Source organism: Balaenoptera physalus (assembly GCF_965194825.1).
Source record: "Balaenoptera physalus genome assembly, chromosome: 14".
In the NCBI taxonomy this organism is placed as follows: Eukaryota; Metazoa; Chordata; class Mammalia; order Artiodactyla; family Balaenopteridae; genus Balaenoptera; species Balaenoptera physalus.
The window spans coordinates 55,438,694-55,456,859 of NC_138893.1; the positions used below are offsets into that span (position 1 = coordinate 55,438,694).

The 18,166-nt window shown below is 44.3% G+C and overlaps 1 protein-coding gene across 1 annotated transcript in view; it reads left to right on the top strand.

The window, feature by feature from the left end:
* PDLIM1 (PDZ and LIM domain 1) overlaps positions 1 to 18,166 on the top strand; it is a 47,330-nt gene that overhangs the window by 10,829 nt on the left and 18,335 nt on the right. The window contains exons 2-4 of the mRNA XM_082423909.1: positions 5,337 to 5,488; positions 6,577 to 6,661; positions 10,464 to 10,663. Coding sequence (XP_082280035.1) covers positions 5,337 to 5,488; positions 6,577 to 6,661; positions 10,464 to 10,663 — 437 coding nt within the window. The remainder of the gene's footprint in view (positions 1 to 5,336; positions 5,489 to 6,576; positions 6,662 to 10,463; positions 10,664 to 18,166) is intronic.

The following is an 18,166-nucleotide window of genomic DNA, read 5'->3' on the forward strand; positions in this document are numbered from 1 at the left end:
GGTCCCACGTTTCTGTGTTGGGGGCAGTAGAGCATGGTGAGAACTGACAAAATGGAGAGTGTCTGCCTCAGCTAAAGGGGGCAGAGTAATTTAAATTTTGAAAAGCCAAGATTGTAGACTGGATTCATTTCATGGGCCTCCTCCAGCTTTCAATCTTGAGCTTAGGGAGTTAAGGGAACCCAATCTGGCTGTCAATCAAACACGTAATTTTAAGTGGAAGTGCCTTTGGACAAGTTCTCTAGGGGAAGCCAGCCTCAGAATGGCTGTCCTAGAGGCTGAATTGTCGACCCCTCGAATGGGTCTGCTTCTCTCAGCTACCATTAAGGAATATCTGACAAATGCAGTCACCTTAATCTCAACAGAGCTAGGGCTCAGTGGTTGTTTCTTGGCAGTAACTGGGCAGTTGAGTCAGAGGCTATGTTTAAATTCCTTTGTTGTTCCCCATTGTTTTCCAGATAAAGTACAGTCTTGTTAAAAAGAAAATGACAGAACTCTTACAGCCTGGCCTATTTTTACATCTCCAGACTCCTCCCCTTCCTCTCCCTTCACTTCCTGTGTTTTATCTATGCCAGTCCACGTGCTATTCCTGTAAGTTGGCATGCTCTTTTCTGCCTCCTGTAGTGCCTTTGCACAGTTTTAAGCAATGCCTCCTCCAGGGAGCCTTCCCTGATTCCACCTTTAGGCTCCCATTGCCTCTTTACTTGTTTCTAGCATCAGCTGGTGTACATACCTGTCTGCCCCAGGAGACTGTGAACTTGACAGTGTGCTCTGCCTGAATCATTTCATGTAATCTTCACAACAGCCTTTCGATGCCTGGACTGTTTATCACCCCTGTTTCATAGGTGAGAAGAGTGAGGCACACAGAGGTGAAACATCCCCCCCAAGGGTACTTAGCTCACAAGCACCAGAGACGGGACTTGAACCCTGGTCATCTAACTTCAGTAGCCACATCTTAATAAGCTACACTGTCTTTGAGAACAGACTTAAGGAATATCTATCTGATGAGTGAATGAATGAAAGAAGGAGGTAACAGAGGAGGGATAAAATAGGTATATGCCATAATACAGAGGGAGAAAGTCATCTTTTCATTTGCTGTGGCCAGTGGGTATGCATCCAGTTTTGTATAAAAGAAATATTTAGTTATTTAGATGTAAATCGAAGAAAGTGGGAGAGCCACATCATAGTCCTATTCTGCGCCACTTAGAAGTGAAATTCTATGAACCTTCTTTTGTGTTTAGAAGTCTGACGGCAGTGCACAGGCTTTAATGATGCAGTATAGGGTGCATGTACAGATTGGCCTCTGAGCAAAGTGTCTGCCTGCGGGGGCAAAGGGTGAGAGAGACATGAGTGAATTCTGCAGAAGATGGCAGATTGTTCATTAGCGGAAATTGTGCCTAACCCCGTTTATTCTTAGGCATCGAGAGTTGTGTGATCAAGTTGTATGGTCTCTGGGGAAGAAAGCTGGAAGAGGGTTTTTGAGAATGTCCATTGAACTAATTAATGGGCCTGTCTCTTTGGAGAGTATAGGACTTGTTTTAGAAACTGAAGCTGACTCCATTCTGAGCCGGTTCTGATGGAATTTGACGGTCAGGAGGAAATCAGAACAGACAGCGGGGCATACTGGGTTAGGTGGACGGACCTCGGAGCCGCACAGCCCGCCACTCACCAGCTGTCAACCCCTGTTCCTCCACTTCCTTCTCCATGATGATGCAAATAATGTTGGCTACCTGATAGTATCTCAGGAGGACTGGGAAATTAACCCTTGCCAAACAAACTGTGTTTGACCATAATTAGCACTCATTAACTGATAAATACTGCTATGATTGTGATGAATAGTTAGTGTGCAGTAAGGATTGGAGTCCTCCATTCATGTTGGGAACTAACCAGAGTTAGAGACACAGGCCTTCTGTCCTCAGGGCTTTTCAGTTCTGACTTTAGTATTTTATAAGGGGAGGTGTTACTGGGCCCCAGCTCAGCATAGACCAATGGAGATGGTTGTCTGACGGATGGCGAGTGGCACCCAGGCCTTGGCAGGAGTTTGTGACACTCCAGTTCCCTGTGTTGAAGGCCACAACAGATGAGTCTGCTTAATTCTGGATTTCTCTTTGGCTCTGACAGTTGGGTTTGGAGCCTCTGCTTGTGGCATTGTGGTAAAGCAGAAGGGGAGTGGAATTTGGAATGAGGGGATCTGGTTTCAAGTTCAGGCTCCAACCTTTAGCTGTGTGAACCTGAGTCAGTCACAGCTTTTCCGAGTTTCAATTTCCTCATCTGTAAAATTATCTTACGTGTTGGTGGTGAGGTCATCATCATTATTATCTCAACTAGGAGAATGTATGTGAAAGAGCTTTGTAAAAGGCACATCCCATAATTTGTTTAAATCCATTTCCCCCCCAGAAATAGCTCATAAAAGAATGTGGACTTCATTTACGTGTGAGTCCATCTGAGTCCCACCTGATGATGTCGTCTTATAACTTTCTGAGATTTCCTTTGGCTCCCCATTAATTTGGCTTAAAAAAAAAATCAGACCAAAAGATAGGATGGCCAGGCCTTGATTACTCAGACTCAGGGCTCTTAAGACTGGTTCTAACTTGTCCAGGATCTGTCGGGATGTACTTAGCAGAAATGCCTCACCTCCAAGACAGTTTGAACCAAATGCTGGAAATTCCAGAGTTCTTAGCAGCTGAGCATATGAAAGTAAAAGGAAATTTCTCTTTTCATTTTCTCAAGCTTTCTGCCCCCCACCGCCCCCATCTCCTCATTTTAGTTTTGTGAGTGGTGACAGTCCAGGATAGCAATGCTGGGGAAAGTGATTATTTGATTCCTTTTGATATAGTCATTTTTTTAAAGGATGGAATGAAGCAGCATGATTACATATTTAACAACCGCTAGATATTTTGGATTCAGTCACTCATCGGACAAATATTTACTGAGCACCTACTATGTGCCAGTCACTGCTAGGCACTGGGGATACCACAGTGCAAAAGGCAGACAAATCCTGCTCTCACACACCTTACTGTTTAGTAGGCTCTCAAGCATTATGTAAACAAACCCACAGAATCGATTTACAAACCTAATTGACAAGTGCCGTGAAGAAGAGAGTGTATGAAAATGTTGACGGGGGTGGGGGGAAGGTTGACAAGGGATCTAACTTAGATTGGAGGGTTCAGGAAAGTCTTCCGTGAGAAGGGTCATTTAAGCCAAGAAGTTAATCAGGTAGTGGCTACAGCAGGTGTTAAGGCCCTGAGGCAGGAAAGAAGTAAGGAAGGCCCCTGTAGCTAGAGCTTAGTAGGGGAATGGCACAGTCCTGAGGAACTTCATTAGTGATTCTGGATTTTATCCAAGGGGACTTCTCTTTAAGACCATGAGAGTTGGTCATGATAAATGAGTTCAATCAGGCTGTTCTCCCTGGAGACGGAGTTTGCCAACCCAGAACCATGGCTCATCCCAAATAAAGTGATGCTTAGGGCCATTTGTAAAACAAGGGGTCTGTGTTGTTCTTTAGAAAAAGCGAAATATACATGAAGTCACACCAGGTCAGTCTTCTCGGGAAGACGGGCAGAAAATGAGAGGAATTTGTCTTTATGGCACATACTGAGTGACTCAGAACTAACTCCCCGAAGTCAACTGAAAGGAGTGCGGCCTACGCTCGCCTGTATAAAATATCTTTTCCCAGTGGCTGCATTAGAAGAAGATCCGAACCTTGGATTGGGGGCTTTTGTTTTCTAAAGGCCAGATCACTGGTAAACAGATGATGGGAAAGCCAGAAAGGAAGGTTAGGAGGTCAGGATCTCTGCACTGGTTTCCACATCCTGCTACATTCCAGGAGAGTTTTGCCTGATAAAGTCATAGCATGTCTGAACCGGAAGGAACCTCAAGGATCAAGTCATCCACCCCTTATTTTGTGGGGGTAGCGCACTGATGGGGGGGATGGCCATGACAGCAGCCATCACACTAGCCCACCTCAGAAGGGTCAGTGTTTTCCGTTTGGCGAGGGCTGATTGGAAACTGCCTGCTGAAAACTGCATCAGATACGGAGGCTCAGCACATAAGCCTTGTGTCCTGATTTGATGTCTTGAAAGGCCTCTTACCTGTGGTTCAGCCTTACGGAGACCCTCAAATGTTCATAAGATCTTCTTCACTGGGCTCCCAGGGGTCAAGGGCCTTCTCCAAGGTGAGGCCAGAACCCTGTGGGTGCTGGGAGTCTGGGCGTACTCTGCTCCTGGAGGCCTTGGACTTCTCATCAAGGAAGGTCTTCTAATGTCAAAGTCATGGACTGACCTTGGGATGATGGTCCTATTTTTAGTATACCTTGGTTTAGAAAATACCTAATAGTAAAAAACATCTCTGAGGTTAGTACTACTTCAAAATGAGTTCATACTTTGTTCATCACAATAGCGTCTGTATTCACTTGAAAGATAGTTGTACCTCTCCACGTGAAGCTTGATATTTATTCAGGTCACATGTAATGCTCACTAGGCAGATGAATTTGATGACCCATTGCAGTCATTGGCTGGCTTCCCCCAAGCATTTGTTGCCCATAAATTTGGAACCACTGGTTTTAGAAGCATTGGCCTGTAGAAAATCAGCCACCCAAAGGGTCTAACCCTAATAGTCAGTTTCCTGGCTGGGAGGAAATGAACCAGTATAATCCTATACTGTTGTATTTTAAAATATTCCTTGTTGCTTTTTTCAATTACAAAAGTAATTCAAGCTCATTGTATAAAACAAAAACATTACAGAAATGTAATACTGTGAACAGTTTGGTATGCAGTGTCTCAATTTTTTTTTGTGTGTAAATAGCATATTAATTGTTAAGATTTTTATAGAAATAGGATGTTTCTGTACATAATGTTCTCTAAGTGTGTGTTTTTTTAAATTGGTGACTTATTTTAGGGAAGCAGCAAGAGACAGTAGGAAGAACATTGGGTCTGCTTTAGGATTTGAGTCCTGGCTCTGTATTATACTATTGATAGTTGGATGACTAGTAATACAGTACTATATCAGTTGGGTGATCCCAGGTAAGTCACAGATCTTTCTAAACCTCAGTTTCTTGGTCTCTAAAATGGGGGCCAATATGGGGACTGATACTTGCCTTCCTTTTTCACAAGGTTATTGTAAGGATCCAATGAGACGGTATATAGAAAAGAACTCATTGTAAACCATAATGTATTACATAACCATAAAGGATCATTATTATTGAAACTTATGATTTTAGGCTTCTTTCCTTTTTTTAAATGCTTTGATCCACATTAGTGAATACTTAATCCAGTGGTAACTTACCCAGTGGTTTCCTTGGAGACAGATGGTAACTAAGCCAGCTCTCTCCTTTTTTCCAGGTCACTCCCGGAAGCAAGGCTGCTACAGCTAATTTATGTGTTGGAGACGTAATCACAGCCATCGATGGGGAAAATACCAGCAATATGACGCACTTGGAAGCTCAGAACAAAATCAAGGGCTGCACAGACAACATGACTCTCACAGTAACCAGGTGAGGCCCGTGGAAACACTCGCTCATTTCTGGTCGACTGGAAGCTGCTTGTGGGCAGGGACTGCCTCACCTATTTCAGGATCCCCTACCCACCCAGCTCAGTGCCTTGTACGGTGTAGGCAGGCAGAAGGTCTGTGGAATAGAAATTTCAGGTTGCTCATTTTTCTCTCTAATTTTCACAGTACTCCTCATAGTGTGGGCATCTTTCTCTAAGATATTTGCATTTTCATTTGACCTAACACAACTAACCAAAACTTTGAGGTAGTGAAATCGGTATAATGAAATGAAAACCGTCTTGTACACTTCAGAGCCCTACCCCCATGGGAGGTGCACCATTTTATTACTATCCCCTCAAAAGCACATTTATCCCTCATTCCTGTCTCCATTTCTATCTCAGTCCACATCGTCTCCTTCAAGACATTCATTCATTACAGATTAACTGATTTTTTTGATCCATTTACCAACACATTGAATAGCTCCATCTTGTATATATCTGGCCCTGTGCTGGGCACTCTGACAATATAAGGATAAGTACAAATATTCTTTACCCGTAAGAGTGAAAAAATGCTTCACTAATGAAAACTGAGACAAGACCTAGAGAGTTGCTGTGTGAATGGTACAAGGAAATCCTCTCCAAGCTCAGAAAAGGAGGCATCAATTTTGTTTGGTCCAGACGCACTTCATGAACAAGTTGGTTATCTGGTCTGGATCGGGAACACGGAATGAGATAGAGGAGCTCACCCCGTCCTGAGCAGAGGTGGGGCGGCATCAGGCACGCTCAGGAGCACGGAGGAGGCCAGTGTGGCTGGGTCAGCGGTACAGAGCGCAGTGGGGGAGGATGAGGCTGGAAGAATGACAGCAGCTTGGGAAATCCCTCAGGGCTGAGCGCACACAGCCATCAGACATGATGTCATGAGGTTGGTGCTTCCGAAAATCACACACTGATAGCAAAATGGAGGGGAAGGCGGGGGCAGAGTGCTAGTTCGGAGGCTAGCAGCCGGGCAAGAGGGGACACTTTCCCACTCCGTTTTTAGTATATATTATTTATTTAGCATGCATGAAACAACAGCTTTGCCAATCTGTTGCAGATCTGAACAGAAAATCTGGTCTCCTCTGGTGACAGAGGAAGGGAAACGTCACCCATACAGGATGAATTTAGCCTCTGAACCCCAAGTAAGTACTTGCCCACCATGGCCCTTGCTCTCAGCACCCAGAGGCCTTTCTGCTTTTGACACAGCTGGGCACACTCGCGTTTTTCCTGCCCTGGAGGCAGGGGATAGGACGCAGTGGGAGGGCCCTCCGCTGACACTGCTGGGACCTGGCTCTTGTTTGGTTCTTCCCGTAAGGGAACTGCGGGAGGAAGGGGCTGGAAAACCCCAGGGCAGTGACGCCAGGGCCTGGGCTGGACACAGCGGGTAGGAAGGGGATACGGGAAGCGGGCGGAAGCTTTCCTGTGCAGAATAGGGTGGCAGAACCACGGCAAAATAGGGGTGCTGACTCAGCTCATTATGGATTGCAGATGCAAATGAATCATGCCAGGGATGAAAAGAAGTTTGGGTCCTGAGGCCTAGAGGAACTACAAGGAAATTTAGTAGTAAACCCAGACATTCCCCGCCCCACCCCGGGTCCCGGGTCCTACTGCCTGGTTTCCAAGAGCCTTAGGATGGGAATCTCTAGTTTTCTTACAGTGAGATCTTAAAATTACTAAAATAAAGTGGTAGTTCATATTGGAAAATGTGATAGGGAGTCAATGCACAATTTGTTGGCCAAATAGAATTTCCTGGACGGGAGACTGTCCTGAGATCCCATATTTGTACATAATAGATTATAAGTGATGGTATTTCTTCTTTAACTACATCTCCTAAATTATCTACAAGGAATGGGTAGTCTTTAGAAACAAGGGGAGAAACGTAGAGAAGAATGTTTAGAACATCTTTGTAAAATTCCTCACACCTGATATGTTACTTTTCACAAAGTGTGTCTCTTGGATAAATTAATGAGTTGTTAGTGGTATGTTAGTAGGTAAGTCGATAATGGCTTTTGTAAACTTCTTTTAGACTGGTTTGTGATTGTTATACATTTAGTCCCAATTGAAGATGTGAACTTTAATTTCTTTTTCCAAAATTTGGGACACTGTTTCATTTTTATGGTGTATTGAGATATAATCAAAAGACAACATATAGCTAGTTATCTTTTATACCTAAAACAGAAACTTGTATGAAATTGAACTCACTGGGTACATTAGTGTGGGTAAATTGAGTGGTTGTATGTGAATGGTATTTTCTCAAATGTCTTCCATTAAAATGTCAGAAATGCAGTCCCACAAAATTTTTCCCATTAATATAATAAAAATAATACTTAGTCCTAAGAGTCACTTTAAGGATCATTTTGCATCTGGCATTTCAAAACTGACATGACCATATTATTCTGTACAGCCCCTCTAAGGAAAGAAAGTTCATGAAATGGCATTCAGTCTATAAACTGGCAGTTGTGCAAACTAATTTAAAACATGCCACAGTCAATTCCAATTTCCTAGGGAGTTCTCAGCCATTTCATTAAATTTACTATAAATGTTGTTTTAATGTGTTAAGTCCTTATATGTTTTATAATATATAAGGAATGATTTTGTTTTAATGTGGTCTATCTAAAATCCTAGTTTTCACTTCAGTAAGGCAATGCTTACATTTTAGTTATACTTTTTATATGTATTATACTTGAATTTTCATCTTAAACATATAATCTGAGTACCTATATTAATCTTTTGAAGGTAGTTTTCTTCAGATTAAAGAAAAATCTCCAACACTTTAACATCTAACTTGACTATACATTTCTTTTGATTCCAGTAATTCTTTGTTCATATGAAAAACTTCCCACCTCTCATTTTTCCAAAATCTTCCACTTCCAGTCATTCTCAAATAGAGGAATGAGTAAGAGCAGAGTTCATCTGTAATTAAAGGATTTGTTCATTCATGTAAGGCTAGCCCACACCCCAGCTTATCTGAGGTCAGTGTAGTTACACACCTAGTTTATATTTCCTCATTATTGAGTTTCCTTGGAGACATAAATACAAAGCCCAAACAATGACATCATCCCTTCCAAAAGGCAGGCCCTGAATTAACTGCCTGACTTCTGGAAAGACCAGTAATTCACATGGGGTTAGATATACTCCTTTTATATACAAAACAGATACATTCTTAGGAGATTCTCTATAAAGTAAAAAATCAGAATTTCCAACCTGCATTTTCTACTGACTTCCATTCTAACTGAAAATGTGTTTCTATGGAAGGAGAAGGGAATGACACTGGTTGACTGTCTGCTGTGTGCTGGGCACTGTGCAATGGCTAAGAAAGAAGTATAACTTGCCCAAAGCCGAGCAGGAAGCGACAGGGAAAAAACTGAGCCAAGACAGAAATATGAGGGCTCTTCCCTGGTGCTCAGCATCCTAAGATGCTCCTAAGGAATTGCTGTGGGGAAGGAGAGAGGAGGAAAGAATTGCAATCCCGGCTGCCGCCGTCCACCTGTCCCACAGAGCTGCAAGGTAGCCACTGACGGGGGCCCGAGTCCCAGGCCACCCTTTGGGAAGTCTGCTGCCGTTAATGACCACTTCTTATTCCTCGGGGTAGTTGTGCCGTAGAACGTACTTAACCATTCTTTGATTACTGCTGAAGTTATTTTCTTAACTAATTATACTTCCCCTTTGGTGAACAAGCTGTGTGTACTGAGCTTTTGTCCAACGTGGATAAAGTCAGCTCAACGTAATGTATACAGTAAAACCGCACTGATTCCGACTTGTTGAAGAGGGAGACTATCTGAATCGTCATAAACACATTTTCATGTTGTCTTTTAAGTCAGTACACAGTGAATTAAGCTGGTGGTTTTCATCACCGTTTTCTAAGAAAGTGTGGAAGACTTGAAGGTTTAGTGAAGAAAGAGAGAAAAAAAAAAAAAAAGGGAAGAGCAGTCGTTCTGGGCCTGGGTGTTAACAAGGAGCCCAGGATTCAGGAGGATTTCTGGGAGACCCAGAAAATAGGACGCACATCGAGTTTAGTAGGCTGCACAGAGTACGCTCTCCCCTGGGAGCAGGCTTTGAACCAGAACACCCATGCGGAAAGCATCTTGCTAACTGAGTCATCAGAAAAGCCGTGATTTTTTTCAAAAAGCGCATGTTAGTTTAAGAAGTTTTCGGGCGTGCTCTTAAAGTAGCTCCTAGGTGTGGCAGCTGCAGCGATCACCCTGCAAGTCCTGGCAGTCCCGCGTGGGGGTGGAGGGCGCTTCCTCAGGCTACAGGAAGAGGGGAGTGAGCACAGGAGGAACTCGAAGTCCTCTCCTGCAGCTCCCCCCTGGGCACCGCTCTGTAGCAGGTATCCCCCAGCCTTCCACCTGATCAGCCTTGGCCTTCTCCCACACAAAACACCAGATCAGTCATTCCCCGTAGCCCCTTCTGCCAGCGCACTGAGGCTTCTCTGCCTAGTCAGCAGCTGCTTCACTGGTGACACAACAACCCTCTTATCTTGCTTCTCTAAACCGCTCCTTCCTGGGGAATTCGTCTCCACCTTTAATCGTCTCCTGCTCCGCACTGAAGTGATGCCAGTTCCTCTCTTCCTGGTACTTAATCCCTCTGGAAATGTGCCCTGAAAGGGTGTTTCAGCTCTGACTTGGATCCTGACAGCCCAGGGCATCAGGGGGTGTCCTGCCCAGGGGTACCCAGCAGGAGATCAGGCTCTGCTGGGCCTCAGGGAAGAACCAGGAGGCAGAGCTGGCAGATGAAACTGCACACGTGCCCTGCTCGTGCAACGTCCTGGGTCTTGCCCCGTGTCAGGTGGGTTTGTCAGAGCCCCTCAGCTAGTTTGGCATTGAGCCAGGGCCATCATAGCTCATTGGAACACCTCTCTCTCCCTGGCACTCAGCCTGTACCGTCCATCAAGGGGTGCATATTGGACACCCCCCTGATTTCTCCTCTGATCTCTGCCCACAGGAGGTCCTACACATAGGAAGCGCCCACAACCGGAGTGCCATGCCCTTTACCGCCTCACCTGCCTCCAGCCCTGCCCCCAGGGTCATCACAAACCAGTACAACAACCCAGCTGGCCTCTACTCCTCTGAAAACATCTCCAACTTCAACAACGCCTTGGAGTCAAAGACGGCAGCCAGTGGGCAGGAGACGAATGGCAGAGCGTGAGTAGGCCCATGCAGTCCGCTCTGGGCCAGTCCTGGAAGAGGCTTTTCACACCAGGACAGGCTCATGCAGGCAGCGGGCAGAAGGTTCAGCCGCTAGCCCTGGGAGAAAAATGTCTACTTTAGCACAGTTCTTTCTGTGTTCATTTTCCTCATCTCTAAAAAGGGGGTAATACCACCTGCCTTGTAGGGCTGTTGTAAAATAAGAAGTAACCTGTAAAATGCCAGTACCGTGTCTGACACACCAACTGAGTATTCACCGAGACCTATGTTATTATTATCCTGGTTTCCGTGGTCACTGTCTTCTTCTAAGTGACCATTTTCCTTCCTTGACGGCTCTGCTGCTTCCCAAGAAACTGTTCAGTTTTCATAGTTTGGGCTTTCTGCTTATGACCACCATTTGGTCTGAGCAAGGGAAGAGTACCTGAATGCAGTTTTTGGTGAAGCAGTGTTTGCCTTTTTCCCTCAAGTGGCCCAGTAGAAATAACAGAAAGAAGTCCGTGAGGATATAAATGTGTGTCTGTTAGAACAGGTTCAGATCTGGGGCAGAGGCAGAGGTGGGCTTGCCCAGGGGAGAGGAAGGGTTGCAGGTGGCCGGGGTGGAGAGGTCTAAGCGTCTTGCTTAGGGCTGGGGAGGCCTGTCGCCTTTGGCCACAGCTGCCTCTAAGTCTTTATCCAAAGGATCCTCTGCATCTTCCCAGCAGAGGGGGCCCAGAGTCGACTCTCTCCCACTTTGAAGATGAATCCACAAACACTGGGAATCCCACAGCCCATGGTAGAGAACTGGGTTTGAGGACAGAGAGTAAGAGATGGGATCAGCTGTCTGTGGTGGAAAATGGGAGGGACTAGGGCACGAGTTACCACCTCACATGCCCAAAGGTGGCAGGGAAGATAAGGACTCAGGGACAGAGCTCTGAGTGCAGACAAGGGGGAGGAGAGTGACCCTTGGCAGCTGGGCAGTGCATGCCCCGTCCAGAGGGGGAGCCACTCCTTGGCTCCAGCCAGACACCACATGCGGGCCTAGGATTCCCATTTCTGATGATTCATTTCATCAAACCAGAAGTCAGAAAGCTTTTCATCTGAAATCCCCCGATTTTTAGATGTTGCTGACAGTCAGACTTGTTGGAAAATACCATGTGCTCCAAACTTGTCTGATCTCGGAGGATCTTTTCCGCTTGGAACCCTGAGTTCTTTTTTTTTTTAATTGAAGTATAGTTGATTTACAATCTTATGTTAGTTTCAGGTATTTATGTGTATAAAGTGATTCGGTTTTTTATATGTGTGTGTATATATATATATACATTTTTTTTTTTCAGATTCTCTTCCATTATAGGTTATTACAAGATACTGAATATAGTTCCCTGTGCTATACAGTAAATCTTTGTTGTTTATTTATTTTATATATGGTGGTGTTTATCTGTTCTGTACTCTTAATTTATCCCTCCCCCCCTTTCCCCTTTGGTAACCATAAATTTGTTTTTTGTGTCTGTGACTGTTTCTGTTTTGTAAATAGATTCATTTGTATTATTTTTCAGATTCCACATGTAAGTGATATCATATAATATTTGTCTGACTTACTTCACTTAGTATGATACTATCTAGGTCCATCCATGTTGCTGCAAATGGCACTATTTCATTCTTTTTTATGGCTAAGTAATATTCAGGGGTGTGTGTGTGTGTGTGTATCACATCTTCTTAAACCAAACGTCTGTTGATGGGCACTTGGGTTGCTTCCATGTCTTGGCTATTGTAAATACTGCTGCAGTGAACACTGAGGTACATGTATCTTTTCAAATTAGAGTTTTCATCTTTTCTAGATATATGCCCAGGAGTGGGATTGCTGGATCATATAGTAGCTCTATTTTTAGTTTTTTAAGGAACCTCCACTATTCTCCATAGTGGCTACACTAATTTACATTCCCACCAACAGTGTAGGAGGGTTCTCTTTTCTCCACACCCTCTGCAGCATTTGTTCTTTGTAGACTTTTTTTTTTTTTAATTTTTTTTTTATTTACTTATTTTTGGCTGCATTGGGTCTTTTTGTTGTTGGGTCTTCGTTGCTGCATGCGGGCTTTCTCTAGTTGCGGTGAGCGGGGTCTACTCTTCATTGCGGTGCACAGGCTTCTCATAGCGGTGGCTTCTCTTGTTGCAGAGCTTGGGCTCTAGAGCACAGGCTTCAGTAGTTGTGGCGCATGGGCTTAGTTGCTCCGCGGCATGTGGGATATTCCTGGACCAGGGCTCGAACCCATGTCCCCTGCATTGGCAGGTGGATTCTCAACCACTGCGCCACCAGGGAAGTCCCTCTTTGTAGACTTTTTGATGATGGCCATTCTAACTGGTGTGAGATGATGCCTCATTGTAGTTTTGATGTGCATTTCTCTAATAATTAATGATGTTAAGCATCCATTCATGTGCCTGTTGGCCATATGTATGTTGTCTTTGGAGAAATGTCTATTTAGGTCTTCTGCCCATTTTTTGATTGGGTTGTTTTTGATATTAAGTTGTATGAGCTGTTTGCATGTTTTGGAAAGTAACCCCTTGTCAGTCGTATTGCTTGCAAATATTTTCTCCCAGTCTGCAGGTTGTCTTTTTGTTTCATTTAGGGTTGGAATACTCAGTTCTTATACTAGTTCTGAAGCCAATTTTGCCGTTCAATTTCTTCTCAATTCACCTTTAACAAGACTCTGCCCAGCTGTTAGGGTGATTAAATGGCAAACCCGCTACTGCAGATGCAGTTTAGGACAGGTTAAGGCACAAGAGGTGCCAAACTACTTAAATGTTTGGAAAGAGCTATTGTGGGGAGCCCCCTGATCTCTCGAGAGCCCCTTGATCATACTGTGCACATAGTCCTTCTCCCCGAAAAAGGGAGGCAGGTGTTTTGGGCACCTGCTGCATGCAGGTCTCTGTGCCCAGCACTGAGACGGCCTTGCAATTTCCTTTTAAGCTTCGCAGGGCCTAGCAGGGGAGACTTTCTGCCGTGTGACTTTGGCTTTATAAGATGTTAAAGGTCGCCAGCATTTATTGTAGTAACCAAGGCAAAATGGCTACTAATACTTCTTCGTCCTTCAATTCTGAGTCCTGCCAGGCCCCTACTGGCTTGAGATGATGATGATGCCCTTCACGGTGACTGTGGGGCCTATGGGGTACCTGAGAAAGAGCGCCATGCTGGGCCCCCCTAAGCTTCCACGGAAGGGAAGCTTTCTCCCAAGCAGCTCAGTGGGGAGTTGAGTGGTGGAAACACCGAGAGCCATGATCCCCATTCTTTGCTGCTTTTGTGCTGGGGGAGGCTGAGAACGTGACCCTCTTTTACTGTCCCAGAGTGGAATGTTCCATGATCTGGATTTAATAACCCAGGAAATGACACATCCTTAATTGAAAGGCTGCTATGCATTGGCAGAAATATGTGCCAGGGAAGTATTTTTAGTATGGCCTTGGCCGTTATTCTTTTATTAATGTCTTCTTTCTTCTTCTCTCCTGCTCCCCGCCTGTTCCCTCCCTCCAATCTGAAACAATTGAATCTCTACTGTCTGGACACTGTGCGAGCCTTTCCTGCAGCCCCTCTCCCCGCCTGTGGCAGACTTTCTTGGCTACAGCAGCCTCTGAGTCTTTATCACAAGTCTCCTTCCAGATTTTCTCAGCAGAGGGGTCCCAGCTTCGGCTCCATCCCAAACTCTTTGAAGATGAATCCAGCAACAGTGGGAATACCGGCAACCCCTGGCAGAGGAAATGCCCTGTGTGTGGGTCTCTGCTTACTGGTCTGTTCCTAGAGAGGCCACTTGTGCATATCAGTGAAGGAAGATTCTTGTGCAAACCCAGCAGCTACCAGGTCATGTTGCCGCTCTGTCAGCAGAAGTCACAAGCGTTCACCCGCCACTGTTTAGTCTGTGAAATTCGCTGAGGTTACAGAATTGGCTCACTTCATACTTTGCATCTGAGGTCATCACGGATACCCTGGGGCACACTCTGAGTTTCTTTGTCGCATGCCCTTCAAAGCAGCCTGGTGTGTGTGTGGCTATCTGTCTTGTAGGATTTCCCAGGGCCCCATCCCTGTCAGACAAGAACACAGAGAGCATTGCCACTGCCAAATTCAACGGGGAAGGCAGGCAAGAGGTGCCCGCCATCTGCCTCCTGTTCTCCCAGCACACACGGTTGAGTGGGAGGGACTCTGGGTCAGTTCAGCTTAACAGTTGTTTACTGAGTGCCTACTGTGTACCAAGTGGGTGGAGGAAATGTGGCTCTGATCAGCAGAAAGCTTTCACCTGCCCTCTGACCCCTTTCCACTGAGTTTAGGGGCTCTGGTCATTTTCTGGTGATTTGGGGCCTGGATTTCATTATATATGTGATACTGCTTGATACTTTCTTAAAGGTGCAGGCTTTATAGATAGAGGGGCCTGAGCTTGAATTCCAGCTCTGCCTCTTGCTAGCTGTGGGACCTTGGGCAAACCACGTAACTTCTGAAACTCAGTCTCTTCATCTATAAAGCAGATAATACGAACTACCTCACCACCAGGTTATTGGGAAATTTCAATGCTATGTGCAAAAACTATCCAGCCTGGGGGCTGGCCTCTGGTGGTGCTCAGTAAATGCTACTTGTTACTGATTTCAGCATGCATGAGGAGCTCCATACCCATCACTTCTGAGTACTAGGGGCTCCAGAGGGTGGAAGCATGTAGACAAGTATCATGGAGAAGATCTTGCTGTAACTTAGGGTAAGTTTCTTTCTTTCCCAGCACTGTAGCTTAAGTTCAGCCAACCAGTACAATTGATTACCTTCCTGATGGAGTGGTATTCATGGAATAATCAGTTGGGCTCCCATAGCCACCACAAGAGTCCCAAGATACTAGCTCTTCCAATTTGTGTTCTCAGGTGATCCCCCCATAAACTCATGAGGCAGATTTCTAAGCAGGTACAGTGGAAATAAAGGGAAGCATTCATTGTTCTTTGTTCAGTTGATACCAGAGGGATTATATTAGCCCTGACTCACTGGAGCTTGGTCAGAAGAAAACCATCATGAAGGTGGCTGCTTGCCCCTCTAACTAAACTTGCCCACAGAGAACTGGCTTGGGGGTCTGGATGTTCCTCCCTCTTCTCCTGGTGCCCAAAATTACTCCTCTGGTTTCTTATTAGATCCAACATCTAGGCCTTTGAAGATTAAAACTTAGGGGGGCTTCCCTGGTGGCGCAGTGGTTGAGAATCTGCCTGCCAATGCAGGGGACACGGGTTCGAGCCCTGGTCTGGGAAGATCCCACATGCCACGGAGCAACTGGGCCCGTGAGCCACAATTACTGAGCCTGCGCGTCTGGAGCCTGTGCTCCGCAACAAGAGAGGCCGCGATAGTGAGAGGCCCATGCACCGCGATGAAGAGTGGCCCCCACTTGCCGCAACTAGAGAAAACCCTCACACAGAAACGAAGACCCGACACAGCCATAAATAAATTAATTAATTAATTAAAAAAAAAAAAGATTAAAACTTAGGGAACATTCTGACCAGGCTCCCCTTCCAAAAATGATTACACAGGGTTTCTCAGAATTGCGTATTTGGTGAACATTGGGGTAACCAGGTTGGGGCAGCTCAGACTTGAACAGTTTTTCTGAGTCAGCCTACATCCTTTCTCCCCACCTACATAAAAATCACGTACTAAAATCTCCTCTACATCATTTCCAGTTAGTGTCTAGCCTCCATCATTTGGAGAAAATTTGTCTTAAACTTAACTAAACTTTTTATTTTGCAATAATTGTAGATTCATATTGCACTTACAGGGAACAAAACAGAGAAATCCCCTATAGCTTTCACCCAGTTTCCATCAATGGTAACATCCTGAAAACCATAAGCATGAAATCAAAACTAGAATATTGACATTTATATGGCCAAGATACAGAACATTTCTATCACCACAGAGATTCCTCATGTTTCCCTTTTATAGCCACACCCACTTCCCTCCCACCCCTGCACCCCACTTTACCCCTGCAACCCACTAAGCTGCTCTCCATTTCTGTAATTTTGTTATTTCAAGAATGTTATTAATGGAATCACACAGTATGTAACTTTCAGATATTGACTTTTTTTACTCAGAATCATTCACTGGAGATTTATCTGATTTTAGTTAGGTTGTTTTAGGTACCAGTAGTTCCTTTTTTTTCTGTTTGAAAGATATTTTTTTTAAAATTGTGGTAAAAAACACACAGCATAAAATATACCATCTTAACCATTTTTCAGTATACAGTGCAGTAGTGGTAACTACATACATATTCTTGTACAGCAGATCTCTAGAAATTTTTTGTCTTGCAAAACAGAAACTCTCCACCCATTGAACAACTCCGCTTTCCCTCCTCCCTCCAGCCCTTGGCAACCACCATTCTATTTTCTGTTTCTAAGAGTGACTACTTTAGACACCTCATATAAGTGGAATCATGCAGTATTTGTCTTTCTGTGACTGGCTTCTTTCACTTAGCATAATGTCCTCAAGGTTCATCCATGTTGCAGCATGGGACAGGATTTTTTTTTAAAAGCTGAATAATATCCATTATCTGAATATACTACATTTTCTTTATCCATTTATCTGTCAGTGGACATTTAGGTTACTTCCACCTCTCAGCTATTTATTGTAAACAATGCTGCAGTGAACATGAGTATGCAAATATTTCTATGAGAGCCTGATTTTTATTCTTTTGGATATATACCCAGAGGTGGGATTGCTGGATCATACAGTAGTTCTATTTTTAATTATCTGAGTGATCTCCATAGTGTTTTCCATAGTGCTGTACCATTTTACATTCCCACCAACAGTGCACAGGGTTTCAGTTTTTCCATCCTCACCAACACTTGTTATTTTCTGGTTTTTTGTTTTATTTTGGTTTTTGGTAGCAGCTATCCTAATGGGCATAAGGTGATATGTCTCATGGCTTTGATTTGTGTTTCCCTGATGAATAGTGATGTTGACCATCTTTTCACATGGTTGTTGGCCATTGTGTATCTTTTTGGAGAAACGTCAGTTCAAGTCCTTTGCCCATTTAAAAAAACCTGGTTATTTGGGGGTTTTTTTGTTGTGGAGTTGTAGGAATTCTCTGTATATTCTGGACATTAACGTCTTATCAGATACATGGTTTGCAAATATTTTCTCCCATTCTGTAGATTGCCTTTTCACTCTGTTGAATGTTTCCTTTGTTATGTAGAAGCTTTTTAGTTTAATGTAGTCCCACTTGATTTTGATCCCTGTGCTTTTGCTGTCATATTCAAGAAATCATTGCCAAGACTAATGCCATGAAGCTTTTCCCTGTTTTCTTCTAGGAGTTTTATGGTCTCAGGTCTTACAATAAGTCTTCAATTCATTTTTAGTTGATTTTTGTATATGGTGAGATAAAGGTCCAATTTCATTCTTTTGTACACAGATATCCAGCTTTCTCAATACCACTTATTGAAGAGACTATCCTTTCTGCATTGTGTATCCTTAGGACCCTCATCAAAGATCATTTGACCTTATATACCAGGGTTTATTTCTGGGCT